This window comes from Palaemon carinicauda, chromosome 19 (assembly GCF_036898095.1).
Source record: "Palaemon carinicauda isolate YSFRI2023 chromosome 19, ASM3689809v2, whole genome shotgun sequence".
Lineage (NCBI taxonomy): Eukaryota > Metazoa > Arthropoda > Malacostraca > Decapoda > Palaemonidae > Palaemon > Palaemon carinicauda.
The window spans coordinates 84,241,249-84,256,708 of NC_090743.1; the positions used below are offsets into that span (position 1 = coordinate 84,241,249).

The 15,460-nt window shown below is 34.1% G+C and overlaps 1 protein-coding gene across 7 annotated transcripts in view; it reads right to left on the reverse strand.

Annotated features, from left to right (window-relative positions):
* LOC137658700 (transient receptor potential cation channel subfamily A member 1 homolog) overlaps positions 1-15,460 on the reverse strand; it is a 351,715-nt gene that overhangs the window by 257,972 nt on the left and 78,283 nt on the right. For all 7 annotated transcript variants that reach the window (XM_068393691.1, XM_068393693.1, XM_068393692.1 and 4 more), the window contains 2 exons: positions 12,258-12,300; positions 8,550-8,658 (listed from right to left, as the gene is read on the reverse strand). In XM_068393691.1, coding sequence (XP_068249792.1) covers positions 8,550-8,658; positions 12,258-12,300 — 152 coding nt within the window. The remainder of the gene's footprint in view (positions 1-8,549; positions 8,659-12,257; positions 12,301-15,460) is intronic.

Consider the following 15,460-nt stretch of genomic DNA (forward strand, 5'->3'; position numbering starts at 1 on the left):
CGTGTCCATAAGTTCATTTTTCCAGTGTGACACAAACAATGTATGGGTAATGACTCAATATTCGACTAACAAAATATCGCCAAGAACATGCAAAACAACAAGATGTCTTTGCTTCAAACTAGAATGGGATAAAATTAAGACTAAGGATTTTCATTAACACTGGTGTTTATGGTTTCAGGCAAACATCTCAATTACAATACAGAGTATAAACTTAGAAGCTTTACACCTATCTATTAATTGATAGAGTGTCTGCAAACTTTTTTGCGGGAGTGACCAATTAGGAACCAGGAAGAACAATGGCAAGAACAAGCGTGCAAATGAGCAGCCATCACAAACTAAGTCAAGTCACTAAAATGTCAATGAAAATCTGGTAATAGTTTAATGATTATGGAATATAGTGTACGGTAGAGGTAGGTAGAAATTTCCATTTTGTAAATATAATAGTTATAAAATAACATTATTGTACCTACATCTAATTTTTATTTAATAATACTATTCAAGTCGAAACTAGCAATTTAGGTTGAATTCTGTAGTAATACGAGAGTACTCAAATTAAGTTTAAATATCAATGTCATCTGAAATCTAAGAGACTTTTTTTTTTTTTTCAATTTCAAGTCATTGAAGAAATTAGAAGATATCAAGTGAACTTCCGAAACACTTTGGCAAATTTTGAGTTAATGTTTAAATTTCAATGCCATTGACAAGTACTACGTATTACAAGAGCTTGGATCATTTGGAAATGCCCCTATATTGCAATCTCTTGGATCGAAATTCTAGCCAGTTCAAGCTCGATAGTTTATATAGTAGTGTCTGCAGTCTCACCGTCTTTGTAAGCTAAAACAGGGGGTTTGGGAGAGCCTGTAGGTCTACCTGCTGAGTCATCAGCGTCTATTGCCTGACCCTCCCTGGTCCTAGCTTGGGTGAAGAGTGGGATTGAGCGCTGATCACATGTGTAGCCTATACATTCAAGTTTAAATTTAAGTTTAGATTTTAAAGTCCTTTGAGGTATATCTAATTCAGGTTGAAATTCAGGTCTCGTTCGACAAAAAAAAAAAAAAAAAATCAATATATATTAGATAAAAAAATAAGTTTAATAAATGCTATTATGAGGCAATATTGCAATTCAAATTTATAGCATCCAGATCCCGCATGTCAACATCGCATTACGATTGTTTTCATATCCATCCAACTCACTTATTCAAGACATACTTACTACTAAATTCCGACTAAAATAAGAACATTTACCGTAATAAAAGGGCTCCGTTCTACAAGCGATGATGTTAACACAAGCATAATACAAATCCTTTAGACGTTGCAACCCTACAGTCCCAAGTTTCTCGGCCACAACTTCCAGACTGATTTCGCGAAGAAGAGCTGACCCATCCCCATACCCATTCAAAGAGAGAGAGAGAGAGAGAGAGAGAGAGAGAGAGAGAGAGAGAGAGAGAGAGAGAGAGATGGGGGGGGGGGCTCGTGTCCTTTAAAAATAAGTTTTCAAGGTAGCAATTCATCTTACGTCACAATATGACCTTCTTGGCATCAAGTTTATCGCACTTGATACGCGTTAAAAGGATCCTCCATTTTCAGAACAAGATAGTTGTAGTACAAAGGGGCGAAAAGGCCCCGGCTACTTTAAGGAATATCACTATTACGACCAGTAATGGCAACTAATGTCAAGGGGCAGGGGTGATGGCGATGAAATTATGTGGGGACGGGGGGAAATGAGAGAAGCGATAGTAAACAATCTCCAATGCAAACAGTTTAGGCTGACGAGATGTCCAACAAGGACTATGATTGCAGTCTGTTTGAAGAGGCTGTACGTGACATGGGTTAGTGGAACAAGTTAAAATGCTCAACTATATATCAATGTAATTTCAAAGTTCAAACTTGCAGTGAATGTCTTACGTTGTACAGGCTGACATACATATCTTTTTATAGTTTATATATGAAAGATCTATTTCACTGTTGTTACTGTTTTCAAAATGTTTCATCAAATGTGCATAACTTCTTTTGTAGCCTATTTCTTTATTACCTTTCCTCATTGGGCTATTTTCCACGTTGGAGCCCTATGGCTTATAGCATCGTAATTTTCCAACTATGGCTGCAGCTTTGTTAATAATAATAATAATAATAATAATAATAATAATAATAATAATAATAATAATAATAATAATAATAAAAACTCCGAGTATATCCATTTAAAATCACTATGTTATTTAGTTTTTATGATAGACACAATAGTGAATGACTAAATTCTGTTTGAAGATAGAGTAACTGATTCACTTAATTTTAGAACTCAATTCGGATATTCAACTAAAAACCCACTGAATCTAAATAATATTCAAAGTTAAATTTAAAAAAATAATAATTTAATCTACTTATTCAGTTGAACAAAATCAATCGAAAAAACTACACTTTGTATGAGGATGCTATAGTTACATCAACTTCATAAAAACTGTAGTTTTTTATTGAATCAATTTGGATATTATTCTAGATGTTCCCAAATAGATTATTAGGTATTCCAAATTAATTCATGTCTAATCCAGCTATCCAGTTTACTATAATATACAGCTGAGGATGACATAAAATTTAGTGTTATAGTTAAATTATTCATTAGGACCACTGCTGAGTTTGTTATCCTATTCAAAGTTTAAAACAGCTAAATATTCCTTTAAAATGTTTGAGAGATTTAACTTTTACATACAGCGATTGGGCTAGTTATTTGTAAACAGCCCAATGTTTTGGATTTGAATTTGAAACTTTTCCTGTTACTGGATTTTTTGGTGGAATATCAATATTATCATTACAAAAAGTGCAAGAAATATAAATAAATTATTGACAATTTTACACTCTCCAGTCAATTTTATTTAAAAAAAAAAATAAAAAAAAAGATGTACTTGCTCAGACGGGTAGTAAGTCTCGTTTAGGAATTTCGAGTTCCATTTTCATTTCAAAAATAAAAAAGTGCACTTGCTCAGGCAGGTAGTCAGTCTCCTACAGGAATTCAACTTTTAAAAATTGAATGCGATGAGGGGCAACCTATGTTCTTTCTACCCTAACCGAAACTATTTTCTTATCACAAACAATTTCCATTATGCTTTGATTCCTTTTCTCAGCTTTAAGTCATTCTCAGGGGTTCATTTACTGTTGTGAGCTAGACGAGAGGATTGTGTCTCCTTTGAGGGAGCCTCTTAGCACTAGCGAGGCCACCACTCCCCACATTTATGTTTTGGAAACCAGCAAGCCTAAAATAGCTATGGACGAACAAGGCCGTATTGCGAGAATGAATATGCAGGAATGAAGCAAGGAGAACGTAGTCAGGAAGAACGATAGGCCTATTGTACTTGATAAAAATGTCAAAAAAGAATGGAATCGACGGGACCAATGTTGGAATACCCTACATCTTTTAATCTGATTCGTTATTAATGCATAATTACATAGAGTTCCAAGAGCTTTATTTTTCTTTTTAATACATTTATTTCGATAAATTTCTGGTGTCCTTTTTTATCCATATAAACACACAACTTAATTTTGCATGGAACAAATTCTTACGAGTTTCACCATAAAAACAATGTTATGTTTATTGCATTAAAAAAAAAAGGTTTAGTTTAATATCACAATACTAGTGTACGCGACTATTCAGATAGATATGCACGCACATGCACAGATTCAAACCTTCCAACAATCCCCTCCCTTTCCCTAACTACAACAGGGCAGTTGTGTTTTCTGGGTATACCTCTCGGGTAGCCCCTCTACCCAGGGTATGACTACACGTCCTCCCCGAGACCGTCTAGTTATAACGATCAGCATAATACGAAACACACACACACACACACACACATATATATATATATATATATATATATATATATATGTGTGTGTGTGTGTGTGTGTGTGTGTGTGTGTGTGTGTGTGTGTGTGTGTGTGTGTTCTTTACTATATGGAGGAGATAGTTCAAAATAAGAGCAACTCGCATAGTACTCGAATTCCCCCGGAGTACGTCACAGTCAAATGAAAATTAAAGTGTTAGGAGCCAGAAACTGTCACGTTAAATTAATTGATGTCACGAAGAATGAAAGCAAGACAGATGTCAAAAGGAATAATAGCCCTTTTCTGAAAGGGACAGTTACTGTTGAAGGGAGATGATGATAGAGGGGCTTAACCCACTTAGAAAAGGGCAGAACTGTCGTGTGCGAGATAATGTCACCAAGAAGAAAATAAAAAGTAATCATATATAAAATATGACAATAGAAGGTCTGCTTACTTCTGAAAGAGAGAGAGAGAGAGAGAGAGAGAGAGAGAGAGAGAGAGAGAGAGAGAGAGAGAGAGAGAGAGAGGCCACGCCCTATTCAATTAACTTTATGAAATGGAATTAGAGAAATAAGCACCCTATAAACACCAATCTCTGTCTGTCTGTCTGTCTGTCTGTTTGAGTACCATCAAAAACTTTAATGTATGCATGTATATAAAACACAAAAACAATACGCAAAGCCAAAATTAACAAATTAGATTCTACCACATAAAATAAATGGTGTAAACATCTTTAAAAAACCATTTGGCATACCGAAGCACAAGACAGAACTGACTGTCTCCTTTGGAATGACAATTAGAATTTTTTCCCCAATTAGAATGAAAGCAAAGCGGAATTAGTTAACCAAAGAGGGTTATCAAACAATACACTAGAATGGGTAGACGGTCAAGTTATCCAGTGTTGGAAAACAGCAAAATGGTTTTAAAGATTAAACGAAACAGTGTGAAGTTTTTGGAGATTGAAGATGGAACAAAGTAATACGCTAAATGTGACTATTTTCTGTATGAAAAAAGAACTACTACTACTACTACTACTACTACTACTACTACTACTACTACTACTACTAGCACAAATAATAATAATAATAATAATAATAATAATAATAATAATAATAATAATAATATACTTTTTACGGTTTCGTTTTAAACAAATTTCAGTTTATTTAGTCAATCACTAAAACTCTAAGCCGCAATTCATTACAGCTAAAACAATGTTCACAAATCAGTAACAGTATTCTGTTTAATGAAACATTCATCATCATCATCTCCTCCTATGCCTATCGACGCGAAGGGCCTCAGTTAGATTTCGCCAGTCGTCTCTATCTTGAGCTTTTAATTCAATACTTCTCCATTCATCATCTCCTATTTAGCGCTTCATAGTCCTCAGCCATGTAGGCCTTGGTCTTCCAACTCTTCTAGTCCCTTGTGGAGCCCAGCTGAAAGTTTGGTGAACTAATTTCTCTTGGGGAGTGCGAAGAGCATGCCCAAACCATCTCCATCTACCCCTCATCATGATCTCATCCACATATGGCACTAGAGTAATCTCTCTTAAAGTTTCATTTCTAATCCTGTTTTACCATTCAACTCCCAATATTCTTCTGATGGTTTTGTTCTCAAATCTACTAAATCTATTGGATATTGTTTCATTGTCATACCATGACTCATGTCCATAGAGTAACACCGATCTCACTATACTCATGTATTGTCTGATTTTTATATATAATTTCAGGCGATTTGATTTCCAAATTTTATTTAACCTAACCATTGTATGATTTGCTTTCTTTCAATCGTTCAGTAAACTCCAATTCTAAAGACCCTGTATTGGAGAACATATTTCCTAAATACTTGAATGATTCTACCTCATTAATCCATTTTTCTTCCAATGATATTTCATCTTCCATTGCATACTACGTTCTCATCATCTTTGTCTTTCTTCTATTTATCTATAGCCCAACCTCGTGTGATATTTCATGCATTCTGGTAAGCAAGCATTACAAATCCTGTGGTGTTCTGCTAAAAAGGACAGCATTATAAGCATACTCTAAAGTCTGCTAACTTCTTATCACCAATCCAGTCCAATCCTTCTCCACCATCTCTGACTGTTATAAGCATTATTACATTAGAAACAAAACAATCTGCGAAACATTTCCAACATAAATTAACCATCAGCACTAAAGGCAAAAATAGTAACAAACCTTAAACACTGTGCACTATTGAAAGTCAATTGTCCCTTCGAAGGCGATACAATTTATCAAAATGGTAAAGCAAATGCATATTTCAAAGTCAATTTCTACTAACAAAAACATGGCATTTTTGTATTTTTAGAGGCACTAACTTATCAATCTCTCCAAATCACATCTTGTAGCTTCTTCTCAAAGTATAATTGATTCTTGAAGTACACCTTTCATATCAATTATCGTAATTTACAATCTAAGCTCATGCAGGGCGAATGGACTTTCTGTATAAGGTGAAATTTTACTTGGTATCTCGAGATTAGCATCAGCGCATGAACAATTGTCATACAAATAGAGAGGTGCTCTCTATATTTTGATTACCAAAGATATCATTATCATACCTGGAGTACAGCGGGTGGACAGAGAATGCAATCTATCTACTCAGGTTTTAAACATTGCTCAATCTAGAGCCTAATTGAAAAAGGTTGTCTCAATTCCAGATGGAGACAGACCAAGAAAATTGGATGGTGAAATTGTGGGTTTTAAAGTACTTTTAACTGAGAGTAACCCAGTCAACCATAAGTTTTAATTGAGAGTAACCCAACCATAAGAGCAATATTTGTGAGTAGCGGCCAACAAGTCTCTACCTTCACAACATAGAGATGTTTAGATGGACAGCTTATCACACTGAAACCAGGCCTGCAATGACATACTAAGGTCAAGATATACCCCTGCAAGTAAGGAATCCTGCTTTCAGTACACCAAGCGAATATACACTGAAGGACTGCAGCTGGATGGAATATACATAGACGAAACAGGCTTCAATCTGGATAATCGACGTCATTATGGAATATATAGCAAAGGGTGCACCGTATGGTAGATAATCAAGGAGAACAAAATATCGCTTAAATGGTTTGCTATGTGATAATCAATAAATCTGTTAAGACGTTTTTCATGATATCACTTCTGTAATAATAATAATAATAATAATAATAATAATAATAATAATAATAATAATAATAATAATAATAATAATAATAATAATAATAATAATAATAATAATAATGATTTTATTAGTAATGCTTAAGGTTTCCTTTTCTATAACCCGTTTAGAATGTTGCTGAATAAATAATAATAATAATAATAATAATAATAATAATAATAATAATAATAATAATAATAATAATAATAATAATAATAATTACACAAAGCAAACAAAACATTTAAACATTTAAATTTGCTCCTTTAATTATTTTGTACTTTTCGTATCATACAATTTCCCAATAATGACAACAAAAGAACACCCAATCTATTTATCTTTGTCCTGGTCTTCTGTTCTCCTAACACTTACTCCTCTCACTTGTCAATTCACCTGGCATGACCTACCATTATTATTATTATTATTATTATTATTATTATTATTATTATTAGCAAAGCTACAACCCTAGTTGGAAAAGCAAGATGCTATAAGCCCAAGGGCTCCAATAGGGAAAATAGCCCAGTGAGGAAAGGAAATAAGGAAATAAATAAATGATGAGAATAAATTAACAATATATCATTCTATAAACAGTAACAACGTCAAAATAGATATGTCCTATATAAACTATTAACAACGTCAAAAACAGATATGTCATATATAAACTATAAAAAGACTCATGTCAGCCTGGTCAACATAAAAACATTTGCTCCAACTTTGAACTTTTGAAGTTCTACTGATTCAACTACCCGATTAGGAAGATCATTCCACAACTTGGTAACAGCTGGAATAAAACTTCTAGAATACTGTGTAATATTGATCCTCATGATGGAGAAGGCCTGGCTATTAGAATTAACTGCCTGCCTAGTATTACGAACAGGATAGAATTGTCCAGGGAGATCTGAATGTAAAGGATGGTCAGAGTTATGAAAAATCTTATGCAACATGCATAATGAACTAATTGAACGACGGTGCCAAAGATTAACGTTATCTGGTGTAAAACTACGTAAAACTCTCCTAGAGAAACACTTGGCCAGACATTACTGCCATTTCACCTATCAATTACTCGAAGACCCTACCCATCAATTCACCTGGTGGACTATATCTATCAAATCAGTGAACAACATCTAATCAACTCACCTGAATAACACGCCAAACAGTCTTATGTTGCTCTTAATTCCAATACGTACTTGTACTTTGATGTATTTTCTTCAAAATCGAATAGATCTGTACTTGGGTCATACCCCATATGTTCACCAAATTTCGTTCGAAATGGTTCATTAGTTTTTGCGTAATGTTCACAAAAAGAAATAAACTGGCAAAATATTTGCCATTTACCTAAACTTGCGATTATTTTCAAAGTACTGCTACGTAATTGTACTTTGATTTACTTTATCGAAAGTGTTATAGATATATCCTTGGGTCATAACCAACATGACTACCAAGTTTGGTCAAAATCGGTACTGTAGTCAGTTTTTGTGTAAAGCTACTCATAAACAAAAAAAAAAAAAATTAATAAAAAAATGACTATATGGTGCCTTCAATTAACTGACCTGGTGAAGACTTTTCTTTCAACTTGGGTTACTTACCTGATGTAACGTCCTTGAGATGAGGTCATAGGAACTGAAGCCCCGCCCATTGTCGGATGAAGTGATGACCTCGGTTATTTCTGGGAACAAGCCGTCTTTTCCGTAGGATCTGAAGAGAGGACATTTTGCTTCAGTTAGAATCTTTTTCAAAAGATAGTGTCGATTCATGAAGAGAAAGAGTAAATTTTATCTTATCAGCAAACAGAGAGAGAGAGAGAGAGAGAGAGAGAGAGAGAGAGAGAGAGAGAGAGAGAGAGAGAGAGAGATTCTTCCATTGCAGGACAAAACGCACATCTGTAGCATTAATCCATTGTAAAATTAAGAGGAAAAAAATTGATAAAAAAATGGGTAAATATTAGTCCTGACGACTATCACTACTCTGCATTAATACACTTCCTTTACGTTTAAAGATATGGGGAATTTTCAAGAATACAATATGATCTATCTTTTTTCTTTTACTTTTCTATAATTCAATTTTCTGATCTGCAATCGTTTCTTTTCATATTCTAATCATATCTTTATCAATCAGGCTTTCCCTTAATTTATAAAACTTATAAATTCTTCTCTTTACATTAAGATACAACATTTAAATATATTTGAAAATCAAATTAAATCTTTATCTTTTCATACGATTATTGCATGTGATAAACAAAATTTTAATATATTTTCAGTTACTTTTTCTTTGTAATATTCTATTCACTATTGACGTCAAAACCTTTTTAGATTAGTTTGCCTTCCAATTTCTCTTTTCCTTGTAAATACAATATATCTTTCATATATATATATATATATATATATATATATATATATATATATATATATATATATATATATATATATATATATATATATATATATATATATATTATTACAGCTAGCAAATTACATAAACTCCCGAGCTCCAAACTCGCCTGTTTATTTTTGCATGTTTGTTATACTTGAAAATCAATACCCTACCTCTGTGAAAATCATGCAACTCCCAGACGGCAATATATAAAAACACTGAATATCCAAAGGTCTCTTGCTTAACACTCAAAACAAAACTGGGTTATCATTTATAAGATTTATTCAAAAACAACCTCTTACTTCGGTTCTAAGTTAGAGATTACGAGCAAGCACTATTATGAAATATTGGTGATCAAAATAATACAATCTTTACAAATATGAATATATTCTATAAAAGGTTACAACAATAAAGCAAAAAGAATTAACACCAAAATTAAATTACACGAAATATCAAAAGAAAGATTCTTTGAAAAAAAGAAATTATACAATCACTTGCTTCACTGGAAATCAATTTAGCAAAATATTTAATTTTGATAATAAATGAAAATAGTTAACATGTCAGCACTCTAATGATTAAACGCTAAATGGAATTTGCATTAATGTAACCGATAAACTTATGTGTTTTGGATCACAGAAGGTAACCAAACAGTTGAGCAAAAATAAATACACTTCACTATTTAGCCTAAACTCACAGGGCCAGTTATAAAAATTTATGTTATACCAGTAATTACATTAACAAAATACACTTCAAATATTATTCAGTGGATTCGTCGGTGATTAAACACACTACACAGATATATGTTGGACAGAAATCATTAATCACGTTTGAGAGGGCACACATTTCACGCTCTTGAGGAGAGAGGGCGAACTTGGCTCTTTCAAAGGGATAGGCTGGATTTCTTCTACTGCTTATGTATTCCTAGGGCTTATATGGACTTAGATTAATTCCAGAATTTTTCAGTCCGGCCTACTGGATGCTTGGGGGGCAGGCCTTACGACGCCAAAGTTGCCAACTAATCAAGTAGCAAACGAATTCCTACACACATTGCAAGGCAACTCTCTCTCAACTAATTTCGCCCATCTACTCCTCGAAACATTTAAAAAAAGAGTAAATCTATTTTGGGAATTTTCATGCACATTCTAACCATGTGGAAATATAAACTTGACATAATACCTCGTAAACATGACATAAGCTCTCGTGTTCAAAACTCGTATGGGTCATACAGCTTACCTAGACAAGTTTACATATGACTTCGTTACAAAATACGTGAAACAAAAAAATTAATTCTCATAAATAACGTAAATTTACATATACAGACTTGAATGAAAAATGCAATAAAATGAACGACGAAAGTCTTATGTAATTTACATACATTACTTAAACCTACATGAGGGAGACCCACCTTACGAGCTGGCTATATATCTATCTTTTAAATACACAAATGATATAAATGAATAATATATTTAAGCTATACTAGACCAGCTTTGTATATATATATATATATATATATATATATATGAAATATACATATATACACAAATGTAAGTATAATAATAAACATAATGTATATAGGCTACACTAATAAAGAAACAAGAAAAAAAAACATGTAAAACATGATACCTCACAAATAAAACTAGTAATACACAATGCATGTTTACACAGACACAAGTGCAATAAAGCTGAAGAAGTCAAGTGTAGCATCGGGATAATATATACTCAAGAAACCCTTTGATAAATTGAGTTACTGTGCAATATCGTTACGCTAACCATAAGTGGGGCAATTAGATGAAATTACTAGTCTGGCTCTATAACACATAGAGGGGGAAAGGCTTTCTTGGGTAACAATGCAATTGAAGAGAGAGAGAGAGAGAGAGAGAGAGAGAGAGAGAGAGAGAGAGATCACTTACTGATTTGTTCTATTGGAGTGGGTGATTACCCAGTTGAGGTCTACGGAATGTGAATTGATATTTATTACATTTACTGAAATCATTAATCTAACTTCGCAATTGAATGCAGGATGTTAGATCAAGTTAGGATAGCGGCCTACATTAACTTATCAAAAAACTTGTTTGTCCAACGTTTTAGTAAGAGAATGGACTGATTTATGCACAGTTTCCGCAATGATATAACGCACAGAACAGCACACACACACACACACACACAGAGAGAGAGAGAGAGAGAGAGAGAGAGAGAGAGAGAGAGAGCGCACGCTCAAATTGAAAGAAAATATTAAAGTATTATCAAGCTTTTAATAATGATTTTCCCCAACGTGAGAATAACGGACTTTACTAATCGTAATGTTCCTCACTTGTTGCTGTAGATGCAGAAACCAACAGAAAGACCAACTGTGAAATCCTCCACTGGCTTTGCACAGCTGGACACAGTAATCCTTGGTACACCTTGCTCTGCAGAAGTACTGTACACCCATCCAGTGTTTAGCACCGCCCACCACCTATGTCATCTCTCCCGACACTATATGTTCGGTTACACGCCGAAAAGTTATAGTGTGACATGGTGCACTTCTTCGGAGCGAGGTGTGCCAAGGACTCTTGTGTCCAACTGTACCTGCCTTTTGAAGGGTATAAGCGAAGGAAAACTTATAAAAGTTTTCAGATCTCACAAAACATAAATTACCGTGAATAATAAAAATTAATATTCAAAACTTTAACTCTTTTATTTAAGGTTTCTATTTTTCTTCCAATTGGGTGCTTTTCCTTAATTAATTGGGTTCACCATCAACCAGCTTCCTTTTACAGAAGGCTTAGGCCTATCAACAGCACGCCAACCCCTACTCGCACTGTTTCGGTTTTTGTCTCGGCAAAACCTCCGGAAATCTTCCGATTTTATACACACTTCCCAAATCAGAATTACATGAATACTTATTAATATATTTATATACTTATAAGCGTCAATTTACTTACAATTTTCTGGCGGACAACGGGGTTGACATCCCCGAATCCTGAACTGTAAAGAGAAGAAACAAATGGTATTAGTAAATTGCAAGAAGAGAAATTAAGTTTAGTTGTGAATATCATTAAGAGATTCAACTTGTAAAACGGATTCTAATTGCAAAGAAAATCTATTTTTTTCAAAACTATTACTTTCGTAAATAAACTGTAAATAAATATATCTAAAACATTAACTAATAATAAAATGCATGAGCAGTCATATTTATAGAATTAATTCATAAATGTTCAGAATGCAGTAAAAAAATATCATCGTTCATCTTTTTGTTAAGATCACACAATGTTATCACATATAACTGGTATATAATCCAACTACATAGTACCCTAATTTAAAACTCCATCTAATTATATTGAACAAAATTCGTAACTTCATTGCCTCATTTTTACAAAAGTTTAAAATTTATTAAAAACTTCAATATACTGAATGTATTTTCATAACTTGTACGTTTAAAAAACCATAAAGAAATTTTACTTTTTAAATCTAATATCCTCAACTTCAAAAATGATTATTTCATAGCAAAACTAAACTTTTTCTTGATTTAAAAATGGTGGAGGGTGGGATGTAAATGCTTGCCACCCCATCCTAAAATCAGAGGTTGTAAAATTACAACAGACTTTAAAAATTTAATGTTAGTGATTGTGGCTCACAATTAGAGAGGAAAAATAGAAGTAGGATTAAATGGGTGAATGTAACGGACATTAAATTTATTTTCAAAATAAGTTATTAACAACATACGCAAGAACGAACCTGAGAGTCACTTTTGAAATTTGCAAAATTTTATATTCATTTAAGATTTTTCTTCTCATTACGCTATCTGTTTCCTAACCTGAATCAATTATCAAGCTAATTATTCATATATTTATTCATGCGTTGGTCATGTTATTTTTTTCATTTATTCAAATAGTTCATAAATGTTATATTGGCCTGAAGAAAATGCGTTACGCCAGGAAGTGTAATTAGAAACGTGACCCTTAAAGGTACATTGAGAGAGAGAGAGAGAGAGAGAGAGAGAGAGAGAGAGAGAGAGATCTATGTGAAACTCCATTAAAGTGATGAACGAGGAATCGATTTTTTCATCACAAAGAACGGGTCCTATTGGAAGGTGTGTTTATCTCTCTCTCTCTCTCTCTCTCTCTCTCTCTCTCTCTCTCTCTCTCTCATATCTGCAGTACATTCTATGTATCTATAGACCAAAACGCTCAATGAGGTAGTCCAGAATATTCTTCTTTTTTCAAAGGGACAAAGCCAAAGGTTTCCTCGAAATTCATGAATGAGGTCGTTCGATACTATGATTATTATTGTTGTTGTTATTGTAACTGTTGTCGTTTTTATTGTAACTTGTTGCTTTAATTTTCTTATTTTCTTTGAAACACTTATTTTCTATTTTACTTTTATATAAGACTGAAAAAAAATAAAATAAAAGAAACAATCACAGTTCATAAACAAAAAGAATCTATGACTACATGTCCTTGCTTTGTACCGCAAGGCATAAAAATCTCAGAAGATTAATGATCACAGTATAAGACTTGATTGCGGTTCTGATAATATCGATTATGTGGTTCAAATAACTCATTAAGGCCAGTCCACTTTTCACACTGTTACTCTAAACATCTGGTACCAATATTCATATAAACACACACACACACACACACACACACACACACACACACACACACACACATATATATATATATATATATATATATATATATATATATATATATATATTATATATATATATATATATATATATTTGGGCTCAAGCCATGTCGTGCTGATGGAAGTTCCTTCATTAGTAGCTTCCTAGGTTATATGTGACTACAGTGATATATCCCAGAGAATTTACCGAAGGTACCCAGAATTCTAACTCCTGGAGCGAATATCCCTTAAAATTCTATGAAGGGATATCGCGTAAGGACGTAATGGCACACATCATAGCAATCTGCACCCCAGATAGAGTTTACGTTCGAGGAGGTGTGGCAAAAATAAAAGGGGGGCCCTTCAAAGGCCATCCCCGTTCCCTACTACTATCGATAGTACAACAGCGCCATCCCTACGATAGTGGTCATTCCTTTATTTGTAGCGATTTCGCTCGGAGGTATTTTCCTGTGATTGGAATTATTTCGATTGGTTAAAGGATTATTATATTGCTTTCTTCATCTTCTTCCGCCTTCGGAAAGTTGAGTATCGGGTCTTTACTTTGAATATGTTTTAGCTCTTGTTTCTCAATGATATTGAGTATTTATTGTGTTTTTAGAGCTAGGTCATTTACTGGAGGCGCCATGGGCGCTGTCGTTCTTAGGCATGCATTATTTAGTTAGCGGAACGACTTCCAGTTTTTAAATAGCCTTATTTAATTCTCGTAATTAATTAGCTATTTAGGCATATTCTTGTGAAGACGTGATTATATGCATAATTTTTTAATTTTTCCTCTGTCGATCGTATAGTTAAAGTTTCGGTGATTTAGGTAACCGAGAACTCATCTAGCTTAGTTAGGCTAACCTAGACACTGTGTATACGTTCGACATTCCCCGATTACCTTTGTGTTTTGTTTTCATTCCATTGGAGACTGATACCTCCTGTAATGTTATGAAACTTCTCACGTCTCTTCGGAGACTTAAAGGTAATCCCTTTCCCTCTGAGTGTAGTCCCAGACTACAACCCTTATGGCCGTGCCTGAATATTATTCAGACATGGCTGACCTGGGGTTTGGTTTCTGCCTATCCCCTTAACCTTTGGTTGTGGATATACCAGCAGGTTTTGGGATTTGGTCAGAATCTCAGAGTATTTAGTCTTATGTCGTTGACCTTTCGACAGGGTGAGTTGGTTGGGGGATACCTTTACTCCCCTGCCGACAAGGTTACCGACAATGGAGGTTAGTCCTCCATAGTCGCTTTGGTTTTGGTAGTATACCAATTTCTCCTTGCGACTAAAGACTTGTCCTGTGCCACAGTTCCTTGGGCTGAAAGCAACCCCCTTTTAGTCTAAGATAACGTGGCACTGGAATCCTGTTTCTCTTTGTGGGAGGAGGCGCAGTGTCACCCCCTCCCCTTAACTGTGTCGGCAGTCTCTGGGTTGGAGAACTGAGTCTCTCCTAGCACCCGGATTCTGTCGATACCATACAGAAACAGAGTTCCTTTTACAGGTGCTAGGACTG